Raw genomic sequence first — 18,046 nt, 5'->3', positions numbered from 1 at the left:
TAACAAATTCAGATAAATTGAAATCATGTAACTTTTCTCATCATAATGCAATAAAAGTTAAAAATAAAAAAAGAATCTAGACGAGGACTGGTGCCAAGAGCCTGTAACCCCAGCTACCTGAGAGGTTGAAGCAGGAGACCAGGCATTCTAAGAGAGCCTGGTGCAGGCCAGCATGGATAATTTAGTGAGATTCTGTCTCCAAACTGACAAAGAAAAGACTGGGATAGTGCTCAGGAGCCAAGTGCTTGCCTAGTACTTACAGGGCCCTAAATTCACTTCCCAGGACTACAAAAGAAAAAGAAAAAAGAAAAAAAATATCAGTATCCAGAATAAATATTCTTCATGAAGGAAAACAAACTAGACATCTTTGGGCCAATAAAACCTAAGGGAATTTATCTTGGACCTCAAGAAATTCAGAAGAAAAGTTTTTGGGTTAAAGAAAAATGGCTTCAGATGAAAATTCCCACCTAGAAGGAAGAGAACCAGAAATCATGACAATGCAAACATTTTGTTTTAACTTTCTGTGAGAAAATCAGCTGTATACACATATCTTTATGTGGTTATGACATTTACAAGTATGAAACATACCAGAATCATAGTATACAAGAGGTAAGGTATGAAAGAAGAAGGCAGGAACAGATTGCCTGCATGTGCCTTGCACATGACTTGACATGCCGGAGTACTTCCCCTAAGGGATCACAGTAAGTCAGGAACGCATGCCACAAGCCCTAGGGAAACCATGCACCTTCATAGTAAACCTTCAGGCAAGTGTCAAGTTCAGTCACTTTTATATCATCGCTCATCAGCAACAGTAGTGTAAGTGAAGGAAAATAAGTATAGTATGTAAAAATAATCTGGTCAAGGCAAGCAACTTTAGCTAATGGTCTGGCATGGAAAAAAAGATAAAATATGGCATTTTATATCCTTAAAATCTTGATCTTCTTTGCTTTGTAATATTAACCTTCTCTGTCCCTTAAATGTCTATGAAGTAAATAGGGAATTTTAGTCATTCATGTGTCATTTGCTTTTCCCTTTGACACTTTGGAGGACTGTTTAATCACGTGTATATTCTCTTAGCAAGGACACAAAAGACCAAAGAGAATTGTTAAATATTCATTGTTGATGGGATGTATTAGACATCTGAGTGGCTATTGGACATTTAAAAATTATTCTAAATACTAGCAATTATAATCTGTAGTAGAATTTATACTCTCAATGAAGTATACCTTTCTATATCATTTTGTTTGAGTTTGAACCCAACCTACAAATCCGCAAATTAGGCTCTGACTAATCAGGGAGCTTTAGGGAAACAGAACTGACAGAATGACTATATAGTCTTACATAAACATATAAATATAACTATAAATGCATATATATATAATTTATATTCATATGACTTATTAGAGCGGCTTACAGGCTGTAGTCTGGATAGTCCAATAATGGCTGTTTCCCGATGGAAACAGAAAAAAGATTCTGGTAATTGTTTGACCCATGATACTGGATGCCACAGCCCACATTCAGACTGTGTTTGAATGTTGAAGACATACATACTAATACCAGTGAGAGAATGTCTCAGTAGCATGGTTGATGAACTTGTTAGTCATAGAGAAGGCAAATAGTCAAAAAGCAAAGACCTTCTTCTTTCATGTCTTTATATGTGGGTTGCCACCAGAAAGTTTGTCACAGACTTAGAATGGGTCTTCTAATCTCCAATAATCTGGATTTCAAATGGATCTTCCCATCTGAAGCGGTCCAAACAAGAAAACCCTCACAGGCATGCCCAGTTGCTTGGGTTTTAGTTGATTTTAAATGTAGTCAAGTTGACAACCTAGGTTACCCATCACAGGCTGTATTCTACAGATTAGAATAATTAGAAGTCATTGACATAGGTACACACTGACAGATATTCTTGCATTACATATACAATTTTGTTTCTTTACTAGCAATACTAAATTACAACAAAGGGTATTCTTAAACAGTCAAAAATAGTCATAGGTGATTTTGTTGTTGTTGTTGGTGGTGGTGGTGGTGGCAGTGGTAGTGGTGGTGGGTTTGCTTGTTAAAAATGGCACTTTGTGCATGCATTCAATTCTATTTTAACCAGAGCTGGAGCTTGAAATGTGATCACATTGTTTGCTTTGTTCTTGGCAAAACCTGTCTTCTGATGGACAGCTTGTCCTCAAAGATTCTATTTCCAGATCAGATTTTGATCAGGAAGTAGTGCTGTGGAGGCTTGGGTCTAAACAAAAGGAACTATTACAGGAGAATGTTCATGTTATCTCCATCTGAAAAGAAAAAGGGAAGGAAAGGAAAAGAAGCCTTGGGACAGAATCCCTGGGTGCAATACAGTTTAATTCATGATTCAAAATGAACACAATAGCCATCATTGGAACAGAGGACTCTTGAAAATGTGGTCAGGCTCTGGATGTAGTGTTGTTGGTACAGTGCTTGTGCAAATTCATTAGGTCCTGAGTTTGGCTCCCAGCACAGCATAAACCAGTGGCAGTGGCAGCACACACTTCTAATCCTAGCACCAATTGGGAAAAATACAGAAGTTCAATTCAACTTCAGCAACATAGTAACTTGGAAGCCAGACTGAGCTACACAAGACATTGCCAAAAGATAGATAGATGATACATAGATAGATAGATAGATAGATAGATAGATAGATAGATAGATAGATAGATAGATAGATAGATGGATAGGTGTTTACTTACCCTGGATTCTGATCAGTTCCTAGGCTCCAGTGACATCTGAGGCTGGCCTCTCACTTTTAGGTTCCAGATTGGTTTACTGTTCTTTAGTCTGTCCTGACTGCTTCAAAACACATTTTGTTTTATTCACAGGCATGGATCTGTCAACCTCAATTTATTCATTCCAAGGTCAAGCCCAAGAGAATAAAATCCCAATCCAAAACAAATTCCATTATCCAGGCAGAGAATTTTGTGGTTCATGTATGGCATCTTAATAAGTCAAGAGTTTACTAAGGAACAGAACTGATAGATTATCTATCTGTCTGTCTGTCTGTCTGTCTGTCTGTCTATCTATCTATCTATCTATCTATCTATCTATCTATCTATCTATCTAATATAGATATATGTATCTAGGATATATATACATACATATACATACAGCATATATATATATGCCATCCATTGGAATGTGTATATATATGTACATATACACATATATGTACTTATACAGCATATACATATACACACAAATATATACACATCCCAATGGAAAAGCAAAAATTGTAATAGTTGTTTAGTCTATGAGACTGGAGGTATCAGTAGTTCTAGTATGGTGCTGAGTCATAGGCAATTCCCAGAAAGATACTGTTCTTCAGTCTAGGTTAGAGTCCCAAAGAAATAGGTCATAATATGAGCAAAAGAATTCCTCAGCAAAAGATAGATCAAACTGCCAGTGAGAATGAGATCAAACAAAAGCAAAAACTAAGTTTTATTCTTCCATATCCTTTTAGGTGGGTTGTCACCAGAAGAAATTGCCAGATTTAGGTTGGCTCTCCCCACCTTAAATGATATAATCAAGACAATATCTCTTATGTGCATCCAGCTGCTTTGGTTTTAGTTGATTCCAGAAGGACTCAAGTTGACAACCAAGATTTATCCCACAGTGCCCACATGTGTTCCCATGATTCTCTGCTTTCCAGAAGATGCACAACTTACTATATCCCTAAATACAACCTATTGGAGACCAAAATACTCTTTGACAAACTAAATAAATATCTTTTAATTTGAAGAGTACCACTACTAATATGGTTTGATATTAAAACAGAATAGAAAATTATCTAGAAAGAACTCTATGTATAGTTATTCCACAGCCCATTGCTCCCATCATAGACCCCCATTACCTCTATGTGGATATTTTCCCTTGTATTCCTTCACTCACTATATTGTTCTTGCTCACTGCTTTAAAATTTCTGATTATTATTACTAAAAGTCTTTCTGGTGCCAATAACATGGCAAATGGATGGTTTGATTTTCTTAGGGACAATGGTTTAAAACTATTGGAAAATGAAAATATAGACAAAATGATAATGCATATTCTACAACTTTGGGACAAAGAAAACACTATCATCAGTTTTGATACAATATTTTTATTCATCTAACAATCATTAATTTGCTGTTTAGCTGGTCAAGTATCAAGCAAGAACTAAAAAATACTGACAAAGAAGTTGATCCTATGGGAGTTCATAACGTTGTTGGGAAGACAGGACAGGGGTCTTAGAAAGACTCAAATAGAGACCAATTACATCGAGAATTCTAAGTATAATCAGACAAAGGAATAGTCACTTCTAGATATAAAGATACCAACATTTCTTCAAGGGAGAAGAGAGAGAAGCTTGTGAAGATAGTTTTTTTTTTTTTTTATGAGTGTTAATGACAAAACAGTCATCACAAATTTAATTAAAGTAATTGTTTGGCCTTTCTAACAAATTGGGACTTGGGTAGAGAAATCTGACCTTTCAAGGTCTTCTTGGGTTGTCTAAGCAATCTGAGATTTATCTTACTCATAATGGAAAGAACCAAAGAACAAGGTGGCATTTGTGTGAAAATTGCCTGGTTGAGGTAGATTAAATATGGGAAAACTGGGAGCAGAGTAGAGAAGGAATAAAGTTTGGATGATGGCAGAAATGACTGCTGTATAATCAGACAATGTCTATGTCAGGCAAACATATCAAAGGAGGCCAACCACCTCGAGATACAAACCAAATACTGACACAAAGAAAAAAAAAAGTGTCATCTTTTAGGAAGGATGAATTATTTATCATGTATACTCAAGGGCTACATGCTTAGGATTTTATCTCTCATTAAAAACAGTGTTGTCCTTACCTAAGAATATAATGACTAATGCTCTTTGGAATGTCATTCCGAATCCTTTTTAGAATATCTGCAAATGATAAATTTAAAAATTCAACGTTACGTTAGAAAAGAAAAAAAAAATGTTTCTCAAAACGGCAGCCAGAGAATGAACATCTAGGGGACTCAGCTTCAGAGGTCTCTCTCTTTTAATCCAAATAGTTTGTGCATAATCATGTTCTTTTGGCATCTTTTAATATTAATACTAAGTCACGAATGGTGGGTGGGAAAGGATGGGGATAGGAGTCACTCTGTCCATTTGAAAAAGAATTCATTGTTCTAAGCCTGTTTGGTAGAGTGTCATTTTAAATAAGTGTTAGCTTGGAGGAGGTTTTATTGTTTTAAACCACAGGCTTTATATTACCTTAAAAAAAAAAAAAAACCCAACAACTCTCAGCCGCAAGTTGGATGCTTCTGGCAGCCATACAAATGTAGCACCACCCAGGGAGGGAGCGTGTTTGCCTCTCTGCTCACTTCTGCCAGAGTGGAGGAATGCTGGACACCCAGAGACAAGGGAGGCTGCCGCACGCCACAGCCCAGTCCCACACCTCCGGCTTCCTTCTTTTGAGACACACAGGTAAGAACTCCATAGTGCTGAACTGAAGAGAACCTGCATAGCAAGAAAGCACTAAAAGCCAAGTGCTCTGCTCTAAAGGTGTATGAAAGGCCTCTTGGACAGCGTCAGGGGCTCACTTTAGCATGCTTAGATAATAAGATTCTTATGCTAGCCAATAAAATTCCTGAAAAGGTCCTATTACGTTTGATTGCTCTCTCTATCTTTGTATTTTAATTTTTAACACACTTATCTACATGGCATGAAAAAGAAACTAAACAGTAACTAAATGTTTATTTATTTGTGACAAATCTGAGTCTAGTTAGAAATCTGCTATTCACTCATGTCCAAAGCTCTAAGATATTACAGCAGGCTTGGTTGCCGAGCAATGAAGTACTGTACCAGGCAAAGTTCAGTTGTTGGTGCTGGCATTTTAAAAAGACACAAGTCGATCAAAGGTAAGGCTGCAGTAGACAGAGCTCCCAACACCATAGACAGGAAAAATTTCCATAATATTGTGAGAGTTTCCAAACATAAAACTATTATCACAATTTGTGGTCTCCATGAATTTTTTTATATCTCTAATTCTGCTTCCCCCTCAGATGTCAGAAATTGAGTTGGAAAAGATAAAAGTAAGAACAGCCGAGCATTTTGAAAATGACAAAAATAGCATTCCTTGGTTAAAAGAAGGTAAGTTGTCGTCTTCTGGATTTTGTTTCTTCTGCAGTAAAAATGGTGCTTTTGCTTACAGTCAGAAGATGGCTAAGGGGAGGGAACAGGGGGAGCACGCCCCTGGAGTTCAAATGAGTCCAGCATTCCAACTTTCTGTTTTTATCCACATGTGGCCCAGGCTGGAGTATAAGAATCTCTAGTGTTGAAATTCTTCTGTAGTCTTTGGGTTGGAGCAAACAGATTCCATGATTTTTGAAAGACTTAACATGATATATAGTCATTAAAGCAGTGGTTCTCAACCTGTGGGTTGCAACCCCATCTTGGGGGGGTCACATATCAGGTTGGATTCACAACAATAGCAAAATCACAGTAATGAAAGAGCAACAAAAGTAATTATTTGGTTGAGGAATATCACAACATGAGGAGCTGTATGAAAAGGTTGCAGCATTAGAGAGGTTGACGATCACTGCTCTGTAGGGTCTGGAGGGGCTGGAGATGTATTTTTCTTAGCTCCAAGAAGACATTGTAATTTGAGGATTCAATAATCATTGCAGAAAGGAGGGGGGTGTGCTGTCTGCAAGAATGCCTACAAATAGAATCACCATTCAGTGCAGTTAAAGAAGCTACCGTCCCTAGGGGAGGATGCTGCGACCACAGGCCTAAGCATGCGTAAGGGCACTGCTTGAAATACACAAATCAATATGTTCTCCTTTGATGAGTACGAATTAGTGTTACTTCTGAAAATACGTCTAAGCTCATGATTATTTACTAGAAGCCGTGTTTTTATAGCTTTTTATTTTTATGGACATCGTTATGCCTCTTAAAGGAAACCAATTTGATATTTTATCTAAATGGGCATATGCGTCTTTTTCATGATGCTATTAAGCCGTTCTGTTATGAAGGAACAGTTTTTGTTTTATAAGGTCAAGAGAGAGTCTAAGGAATGTCTTGAGAAGGTGATACAAATTCCAGACAATACCGATGGCATTAGGCACATTGACGTGTTTATTGGCATTTATTGGTGTTTATGCTGAATCATCCTGACCAACCTATGAAGCAATTATTATCAATAATTCACCAATGGGAAAACTGAGCCTTAAAGAGACCAAGGAACTTGCCTAAATGGTGTGAGACCTGGGACTGGATCCAAGATTATGGAACTTGACAGTACATGGGCTTAACCATCACCTGGCTAGGCTAAAGAGAAAAGATGGTTCAGTCCCCTGTCAGCACAACATCTATGCTCAAAAGAACGCTTTCCTACAGTGTTTAAATCAGTGGCAACAAGCAACTTTACCATGCTGCCCTTGAATCCTTAATCCTATCCTGTCTCTATCCTCATTTTGAAAGCATTCATCTAAAAAAAATAATAATAATTTCTTTTGTCCAATTGGGTAATAATCAATTACAAGTTATGGCTCCTCTCCTTAAGAAACTTTATTTCAGGGGGTTAGGAAGAAGTGCTTGCCATGCAAGCATGAGAGTCTTGAATTTGGATCTCTGATACCTATATAAGGAGTCACACATGGCAGCAAATGTCTCAGAACTCAGGAGGCAGAAAGAGGAGGATCCCTGAGGATTGTTTGACACAGCCAGATGAGCTGACCCAGGGAGTCAGCTCCAGGTTCTATAAGAGATCCTGTCTCAAAAAGTAAGGTACAGAGCAATTAAAGAAGACACCCAGCATTAACTTTTGGCTTTCCCCATTTCTCTCTTTCTCTTTCTCTTTCTCCTCTCTCCATCTCCCTTTCTCTCCATCTCCCCCTTCTTCTCCCTCTTTTTCTCTCCTCACTCCTCCCTTTTCTCTGTCTCTTGCTCTTTCCCTCTCTTCCCTCTTCTCCTCCTACTCTTCATCTTTTCCTTCTCCCTTTTCTACCTCTCTCTCTCTCTGATACCTCATCTATCTCTCCTTTTCCTCTCCCTATCTCTATAACATACACATTTACTGCATCTCTGTTTCTCTGGTACAAACACACACACACACACACACACACACACACACACACACACACTTGTATCTCTGGAATACCATATAAAATATATTTGAAATCATTTGCCCAAACAATTTTAGAACTAAAAAATTATCTGATTTATTTTTATCCAAAAATCTTTTATATGGAAAACCTTTTTTAAAGGTAAAGGAAAAAATATGAACTTGGGTCAAAGAATACAGGTTTTTTTCTTGTGAATCTCAAGTCTATTAGCAGAATCTTTGCTACTGCATACCATGAAGTTCATATTATTTATTTAGAATTTAATTGCACCATGCTGTAGACTTATATAGAAAAAAACGATGAAACTGATAGACCAATCGTTTCCAAAGAATTTTCTTTTTAAAAAAAATTATGCCCATTAAGTAGAACTTAGGCATTCAATTCTTGTAATCTATAAAATCTAATTTCCCAGGTGACCTGTTTTTATCCCATTTGGACACTTCATTTAAGCTATGCTCAAATTATGTTTACAATATTTCATAAAAGGAAATGGAGCCAGATGCCAGATGACAACATCTTAATTGGGAATTATCAGGATGAGTTAGTTTCGAACATAAATGTCTTTCATATTTTGCTGCTAAAAAAAAGTGTATGGGTTGGGGAAAAAGGCAGGGAGACTAATAGGATCCTCAGAAAGAAGAAAGGCACCCTTGGCTTTAAATCTCAGTTCGACTGCTTCCCAGCTGTGGCCATATCTTCCTGATTCACCATCACTGGCCTTAGTTTCCTTCTTGGGGTTAGACTGTGTGCATTGCATGAAGAATGAGGCTCTGTGATTTGTGTGTTTGTTGTTCTCTTGAAAACATGACTGAAAATAGTATTTTTTTTTTGAGAGCTTAGTTTACTCTTGGAAATGTATTCATAAGTACTACACACCTTTTATCAGATTATTTGTGATATTGTGTTTGTTCCCTAATACAACCTACTGTGCAATAGAGTGGTCCCCATTTTACAACCTGAGGAACTGAGGTTGAGAGAGATCTGGGTTGTGCTCAAGCTTGTAAGACTGATGAATTACAATCAATCTCAGATGCTTGTCTCCTACTTCAAAAATCTCTCTATTGTTGTTGCTGTTGTTGTTATTATTAATATTATTAAGGTATTTTGTCATAATAACTCCTTTTCAATCAAAATCTACTTCTTCTCTACCACTTTGCTTTAAAAAAAATTGAAAACCATGCTTGAAGTTGCTCAGCAAATATTTTTTTCTTTGAATGAACAACATAAAAATAGTGCTTTTCTCTGTTTCCCAACTCAGGACCTCTAGGTTAAAAAAAAAAAACCCATTATGGTGAGCAGGGCTGAAGCAAGTGTTCACTGGGGTAGTCAACACAGGATACGCAGAGAGTGCTTAACTGTAGTGAGCATATACCCAGGCCTACACACCATCATCACCCTGCTCCAGACTGGCACTGTTCTAAATTTTCATTCTCAGGCCTGTCTGCACTCAGTGCAGTATAAGGCAGCATCTACTTATTGCACTATCATGGAAGGGAAGGTATGAGGATGGTAGAGGCCAGTAAAGGAAACACACTGCATCCAAGGAGCTGATGGCTTGATCATCTTGATTTTGGTGAAAATCTCTAGTTTGACTCTCTCCTGTGTGGGTCGTGGGCTGACAGCTTCCATGGTGATCTCAAAGAGCAGAGGAAAGCCAAGAGGATAGCCAAAGGCTATCATCAATAAACAGTGTTAGAGCAACACCACTAGAAATATACTAATTTTAACATGAACTGAACTTTATTTCCTCCTCTCTCAAACCATGTAGAAATCTACCAGTGTCAGGGCTACCTACAAATGCTAGACTTCACAATGTTCAGGTTAAGATGGCTGTGCATCTATGAATCAATATCCATGAACTTATCATCTATCTATCTATCTATCTATCTATCTATCTATCTATCTATCTATCTATCTATCTATCTATCTATCTACCTGTCTGTCTGCCTACCTGTCTGTCTATTAATCATCTATCTATATATTCACCTTCTGTTATTTATCTGTATCTATCTATATACCTGTTGAGCTAACTATATATCCATTAACTCACACACATATCTATCTAGCATATATTTATTTATGTAGCTAGCTAGCTAGCTATTAATCATCTATCTATGTATCCACCTTCTATTATTTATCTATATTTGTCTATGTACCTGTTGAGCTAACATACATTCACCAAATCACACATGTACTTATCTCTCTATCATCTATCTATCTCTCTATATACCTATCTATCTTTTATCACTTATACTTTCTATGATGTCTTTATAGCTGTCTATATACCTGTGTACCTATGCATGGAGCTAATTCTTTTTTAAAGATTTTTATTTATTCATCATATGTAAGTACACTATTGCTGTCTTCAGACACACCAGAAGAGGGCATCAGATCTCATTATGGATGGTTGTGAGCCACCATCTGGTAGCTGGGATTTGAACTCAGGACCTTTGGAAGAGCAGTCAGTGCTCTTACCCACTGAGCCATCTCACCAGCCCAACATGGAGCTAATTTTATATCGGCATACTGTCTGTCTGTCTATCAATTCATCAGACCAACTCTCTATCTGCCCATATACCTATGTATCATCATCTCTCTGATCTCTTGATCCTAAAAGTAATTAAGGGTAGATCCATAGAAATCGTCCCAAAGAACAGGAGCACTTACTTTGAAATAGGACTTCTTGGTACTACCCTTTGGGAATCCTTGTTCTGAGATAATGAGAGAACAGGAAAATGTTGTGAAATAAGCAACAGAAAAGATTAGATGCTTCCCAAAAGAGTAGATAGACTCAGGGTGGCTGATGGGACTAGTCACCATGTGAGAAAAACAAAGCCCTGCTGGGAGCCACACTACCAGGGAGGACAGAGGGAATACTTTGGTGTACAATAGCTTGTTATTCATTTGTGTGTTAACCAAAATGAAGAGGGAACTTACGTGAGTTCCAACTTGATTCATATAGATAGGCATTGACTCCATATTGCTCTACACATCTGAGGATAAGAATCAGTCTATTGAAACATGGGGCTTAAAATGGGGTAGGAGAAGGGGAAAGGGTGAAGGATGAATCATTTCAGCAGTTCAAAGTAGGGAAAGCAAGATCTGGATAAAACTCATAACAAGGGCAGGGAGAAAATAGGCCCCGATGTGAGAAACTATATGGAGTAGAAATTGATATAACATAGAAATTGGGGTGGAAATTACAGGTGGAATAGGATGGTGTGCAATACCCCATTAAGTCAGGGAGCATTCTGGGTAAGCATTTCAGTGCTTCTCCCTTACACCATTTGATACAGACGAGAAACATCCAGATAAAGAGATGGGAGCCTGAAATTGTGGCCATTACAGTTTAAAATCACAGTACCACCAGTGTTTGAATTGCACGCAATTTCTTGGAGTGTTTCCTGATTCTTGGGAGACACTGGAAATCTGGATTTTGATGGGAAATCTCCTGATTGCTAAGGATTAAGTAATAATAGCCACGGCAACAATAATAACAACAGTCAAATACCATGTAGGACAAATGACACCAGGTTGTGTGGGTCTATTTCAATGGGCAGGTTACCCATTTGTGGGTTCTGTTTTCAGAGTTTATATCTCTAAATATTTTCTAATATAGTTTTCTAGTAACTGGGGTTTTTTGTAAATATTATTCCATGAGCAGAGGTATCCACTTATCTATCCATTGCTATTCACAAAGATGTGTATATTAATTCATGGGCAAAGTCTTGATAGAAGTCAGGATGTGAAATGAAGACTACAGAAGAAATGCAACACAGTCCTTAAAGAGAGCAGTTACCAGAAATTGTGTTAGTGGAGCTGGCTCTTTCTGGCTGTCACAAGCAGAGGGAAGAGAACATCATCATCATCATCATCATCATCATCAACAACAACAACAACAACAACAACAACAACAACAACAACCTCAGCTCAATGTTCCCTCAGCACACAATAGCAGTGATCTGGACTTCTGAACACACATGTTATCTTTCAGTCAAAACTAGAGGGTAATAATGTAAACTACTCTAAGACAGCAAAGAGGCCACCAAATCCACATTTCCCAAGTTCTGTTTAAGCAACAGCCTAAATTCTGTTTATTTGCAATGACATTGGGAAAGTAACAGACTTATGTTTATCAACATTCACAATGAAAGCATCGCTTTCATTGAATGTAAGTTGTTCATTTGTTCAAAAATCAATTTTAGGTCATGAATATTAAAACGGTTCAAAAATATTAATTGTATTCAATTTAGTAACCATTTGGTGGGGCTCCTCTTGAGTGCACACACAACATAGAAGGTGAGGGAACCCTGCAAAAAATGAAGTTTCTGCTTCTAAAATAAACTCCTGTGTCTAGCTGCTTTATTAGAGAGCCTAAATAGTAATCCAGGCAAATTCTGCCACTCAGATGATTCCCATTTCAAAAATACTGATTTCTTTTTTAACATCTAGCATAAAAATCAAGCCACAGTATTATGTGTTTTAAACTGTTGGTTCATTTGAATAGCCTATCTTGAGAAACATTTTACTTGGGATATATTTTATTCTTTAAACATGAGACAGAATCATTAGCTATTATTTATTCTGTAATAATCTAAATATGGCTAAAGAAATGATAACAGCAATATTGTTTTCAAGTGTAGCTGACAGTAGAAAGTTACACATGAAAACGTGTCCTGGGAGGTCACACAAATACATGCAACAGGACTGTCTTAGTCTTCATCCATTTTATTTTAGGATAACAGCAAAACAATTAGTTTCTGAGAATTCTGGTTTCTGAGATTCAGAAGGTCATGGCTACAGTCCTCCTAGTTGCTCCCAGCAAGGTTTTGGAGGTAATAGATGCAAAGTTTGGAAGATGATATGAAGAAAATTTCACACAGGTGTACTCAGAACCTCATCTAGCAAAAGATGGTAATAGGAAAAGGATATAACAGTGGAAGTGAGGAAGAAAGAAGGGGATGAAGGGGATGAAGGTGATGAAGATGTAAAGAATCTGGTGTCTCTGCCTCTGTGCAAAGTACTGGAAAGAAAGGAGTGAAATGCTGGCTCCTGGTGTGTAATAACATCATAGTAATGCTAAGAGATTGTGTGTGTGTGTGAGAGAGAGGGGGGGGATGGAGGAATAATGTGAGAGGAAATAACTACAGGAAGAAGAGTGGATGATGTGAGTGGAGCAACTCGGGTGTAAATTGCTTCAGAAGTATCCTGAGTGAATTATCTATGGGACATTGATGATTTAGGAGATGTTAAGTCAGATAAGGAAAAGCCCCCCTTCAGATTTCCCTCAGACACAAAGACATGGAAGCCTGTTCTTATGGAAGCAATGGAAATGATATAAAACTTTTAGGAGAAAAAAATATCACAGGCTTGATGGTACCAGCACAAGATAAATATGTCAGAGGAAATGGATGATTAATAAATATATCTGCAGACCAGAGGAAACGTGCTCTGTGGGTGTGGGTGAGGACCTCACAATATGGACCCTCCCCTAGTCCCTGGATCATATTCACTTTGGGAATGCCTACTAATGATAGGATTCCTAGTACAATAAAATACATCCCTTTGTGTTTTATGTTTTTTTCAAGAACATAAACAGCTACTAATGGTTGGCAGGTTGCTTTTTAAGATCCAAGCAAATTTAAAAGAGAATCTCATCATTTATTGAGAGGAATACTAAAGATGCAGATTATAGTTATCTTAATGAGAATTGAATTGATTGAAGGCCGGAGAGTGGCTCCCAGCCCAGAAGGAAAGCTGAGGTTCATGGACAACAAGAACTGATCTCACTCTGGTGAGCTTGAGTGAGACAACATAGCCAAGATGCCACTCCTCGAATAAATGACCTCTTTATAAAGTTCTGTCTTTTCAGTTCCGTCCTTGAGACTCCAAGTCCCTAAAAAGGAAGATCAACATCTTCAGCCAAAAGTTTCCCTTTTTGTTTAGTAAAGACTTAACAGACAGGATCTAGTAGATGCATTTCCAGAGAGAACTGGGTTTTAGCATCAAAAGGAATGATAAGAGGATCTGCAGTGCCTCCTATCATAAGTACCCTAAGAGCCTCTCTGGTGGAATGTGGATTCCCAGCATCTCTCTCCTTGAGGAGAAAGGCTTTCTTAAGAATCTGATATGGTGGCAATAGAACTCTAAACATTTCAGAAAAGATGACTTACTTTAAATGAATTGGCCCTTCAACTAAAGTTCAAATATTAGATTATTTTATGTGTAGAAAGTTCAGGAAAAGATGAGGTCTTCTGTGTTCTCAGAGATCAACAAATTAAATGCCAGAGGCACATCTACAGCTGGCAGTTAAAATTTTGTTCTCATTAAGCCTATAAAGGAGTAAGTTCATTTCATGGAAAATGATGACGTTGATCCCAACGGATGGCTGAGAAGATGCCATGTCAGCCTTGAGACTCTGACCGGATGAATTAATCAGTGTGAAGACTCATAAGTTGTTCAGCCGCAGATTTAAAGACTCTCTTTCAATGAGGATGGGACAGTACATCAAATCCAGAATGATCTTAGTTCATCGTTATTAATTGCAGTTTTATGAACTAGGAGTGAAACAATCCATACAGACCGGGAGCCAGTCCATTTTATCTCAACAAGAAGGAGAAAAATGATAGACAAGCAGATCCTGGCTATTTCTACCTTCTAAGAGAGACCGCCCAAGCACCACTCATTTTTGAGTGTGTCAAAACAGTTGCTGATGGGATATACCTAATCAGCATTAGTAGAAAGAGTGATCTTACTGTCAGAGGAGGAAAAGGTCTCTTACATTCCATGCCTCAGGGATAAGGACATTCCATTTCTGGAAAATTCTACAAAGATACTTTACATTTATATGATTATGGCCCATTTCTTTCAGCTTCTGAGTCACATTTAGAGGGAATACTTGCTAATAAAATGCACCTGCATGAGGTGATCACCAGACCATTAGTTTAAAAAAAAGGAGGGAGGAGGAATATGAATAGAGAGAACAAAGACATCATTCTGTAGGTGGTGTCGATGATTTCAGATATTATTTAAGCCCATCAGGAAGTAAATGTAGAACAAACCGAAAAAGCAAGGGCAATGACAGTAGTTTTTCCAGTGTGTAACCTCTAGGAAGCAGAAGGGACAGCTCATAGAAGTGCAGTATCATGTCAGACAGGAGGCAGACTTCCTCCTCCACCACCTCCCCATGCTAGCATGGCTTTAAAAAGAGCAGCAGCATTGTAGAAGTGAGAGCGATATTTCATAAATTCTAGTCTCCAATTACAGTCAATATGGCCTGCACTGTAGGACTGTAGGTCCTTGTTACTTAGCAGTTATTTCTCTTCCTCCTCCTTTCTTCTTCTTCTCCTTTCTTCTTCTTCTTCTTCTTCTTCTTCTTCTTCTTCTTCTTCTTCTTCTTCTTCTTCTTCTTCTTCTTCTTCTTCTTCTCCTTCTCCTTCTCCTTCTCCTCCTCCTCCTCCTCCTCTTCCTCCTCCTCCTCCTCCTCCTTCTCTTCCTCCTCCTCCTCTTCTTCCTTCTTTTTTTGATGCTCCTGCTTCTGAAAGCATTTGTACCTCATATTGACCATGAACTCATGATCTTCCTACCTCAAGTGCTGAGATCCTATGTATCACCATACTTGGCTCCATACTTTGCAATGTAGTAGGATATACTATGTAGGAGGCATACTATTTTAGTTAGTAATGAAAGGAAACCGCATTTCTTTCAGAAGTACAAAAAGATTCATGAAAACATCTCCTCATGGTTAAATTTCATAAAAGTGATACAGAGCTGAGGAAGCCAGTTCAGTCATAAGAGTCAGCCTATAAGTATGAAAGCTTGATTCAGATCCCCAGAAGGCATGTGAAGAACCAGTTAGACCGGTGCAATTCAGATCCCCAGAAGGCATGTGAAGAACTAGATAGAGCAGTGCAATTCAGATCCCCAGAAGACATGTGAAGAACCAGTTAGACCGGTGCAATTCAGATCCCCAGAAGGCACGTGAAGAACCAGTTAGAGCAGTGCAATTCAAATCCCCAAAAGGCATGTGAAGAACCAGTTAGAGCAAGGCAATTCAGTACTCCTAGGACTGCATGGGAGGCAGAGGCAGGAGGATCCCTGGAAGTCAGGGCCAGCTAGATCATTCTTCATGGTGAACCATGAAGACAGGAGCCCACTGAGGGATCCTCTCTCAAAAGAATGGTGGAAGGTGCCTGAAGACCAATGCTTCTGGCACCCATATACACACATGCAAATGCTTCCTCATGTGCAGAGCTGTACACAAAATAACTAACATAATAAATGGTAATAAATAAGGTCTATACAAATAAACCCCTCTAGACACTGAACACTGTAGCACATTCTGTATTCATACCACATACTCATAAAAATAAAAGACACCTCCTTCCCACATAGCTTCAAGCTATTTTTTTAACTTCAATGTGTACATGTCTACACAGATAGGATAACTTATCCCTGCTGTAGAAGCGGAATTTAGTTGATAAAATATATGAAATTACATAAATCAAATCAGCAAATGTTTTCATCACAGAATTACAGCAGGAAGACACAACAGTTCGGATGCTCAAGGAACTTAGAATTCAGCTAAGGAAGGAAATACTGGCATCGTGTCACAGTTGCCAGGCATCAGGAAAGCACAGGTTCATTAGCTGTACTTGAAATACAGTGACATTACAAACCTAATTTGGAAGAATCTTTTTCAGAGCAAAATCTCATTCACTAAGTCAAAGGAGTATGCCCAACTCCTTAGACAGACACAGATGTCTCTCTGAATACTGACAAGGCGATGTGTCCTCCTTTGCATTACTAATGGACTTAGCAGATCTGGATAAAAATAGCTACAATAAGGAGAGGCTTCAAGACAACAAAAATAATTTTAAAATTAATGAGATTTCTTAAGTCTCATAAAAGAAATTTTAATGTTCTTTATCATCTAGCCATTATAAAAATAATAGGTAATAGTTTCCTTTAAAATGATAAAGTTTAGTAAAAGATAAGCATATAGGTAATAATAAAGAGTTCACATCCCTTAATAAATGCATATTATTTAGTGATGAAGGCAGTAATGCTGAGGTTTTTTCTTTTCTTTTTCCTTAAGTAACACAATTTGAAGATGCAGTGTGTTTATAGGACAGAATACATTAGAGCTATCAAAGTCAGCGTGGTCTTAACATTCTGAGATCCACAGAGCAGCCCTTGTAAATTAAAAGGCAACCGTGTAGCCTATGGGTCCTAAGCCAAGGCAACAAATGCAACTTCTATGATATAGCTGATTCCATGACACAAAGTTTCACTTCAGGAACTCAGTGTAGTCCTCATCACCCTCACACACGATTAGAAGAAATCACTAATTCTTGTGGCTTTTGAGGCTGAAGAATACTAATTGGGAATCAAGTTTAACCTTCAAAAGCACATAACAGGAAAAGTTTCATGATGGAAGACTGAAGGGCATATGGCCACACTGATTGACTAAAATAATTTTATACGCATTGAATACAATCTGAACACATACCCTAAAGGTATGTTTATTTAATTTGTTCTCTTTGCCAAGAAAACAGAGTTATTTTATGGGATGAGTAAGTACAGATTTCATACATGGTGGCTATAACTGATGCCAGTGTGGTTTTCAGGAAGAGGTGGTATGTAAGAAAGTTCACTCCTAACTCAATGGATTTAAGTGCAAGAGAATTGATAAGAGACTGATAGTTACTTAAAGGCATGGTTATATTTTGTGTATTTATCTCTTTGTTAGAGCTATCTGACTATGCTGGGCTCAAAAATACTTCAGTGCTCAAAAATAGTGTATATAAAGTAAAGAATAAGCTAATACAGTCAAAGAAATTGTAGGTATAGAAAATAATAGAGGTAAAAGTGAAAAAGGTAAGCCAATCACAAAAGAACAAATACGGTATGCACTCTCTGATAAATGGTTATTAGTGCAGAAG

At 37.8% G+C, this 18,046-nt stretch overlaps 1 protein-coding gene across 1 annotated transcript in view; it reads left to right on the top strand.

Annotated features, from left to right (window-relative positions):
• Window positions 1-5,279: 5,279 nt before the first annotated feature.
• Mdfic2 (MyoD family inhibitor domain containing 2) overlaps window positions 5,280-18,046 on the top strand; it is a 102,977-nt gene continuing 90,210 nt past the window's right edge. The window contains exons 1-2 of the mRNA XM_031380938.1: window positions 5,280-5,460; window positions 6,039-6,126. Coding sequence (XP_031236798.1) covers window positions 6,039-6,126 — 88 coding nt within the window. The 5' untranslated portion in view covers window positions 5,280-5,460. The remainder of the gene's footprint in view (window positions 5,461-6,038; window positions 6,127-18,046) is intronic.

Source organism: Mastomys coucha, unplaced genomic scaffold (assembly GCF_008632895.1).
Source record: "Mastomys coucha isolate ucsf_1 unplaced genomic scaffold, UCSF_Mcou_1 pScaffold20, whole genome shotgun sequence".
NCBI lineage: Eukaryota > Metazoa > Chordata > Mammalia > Rodentia > Muridae > Mastomys > Mastomys coucha.
The sequence above is the reverse complement of the archived record's forward strand: the minus strand, read 5'-3'. Positions and strand labels throughout refer to the sequence as shown.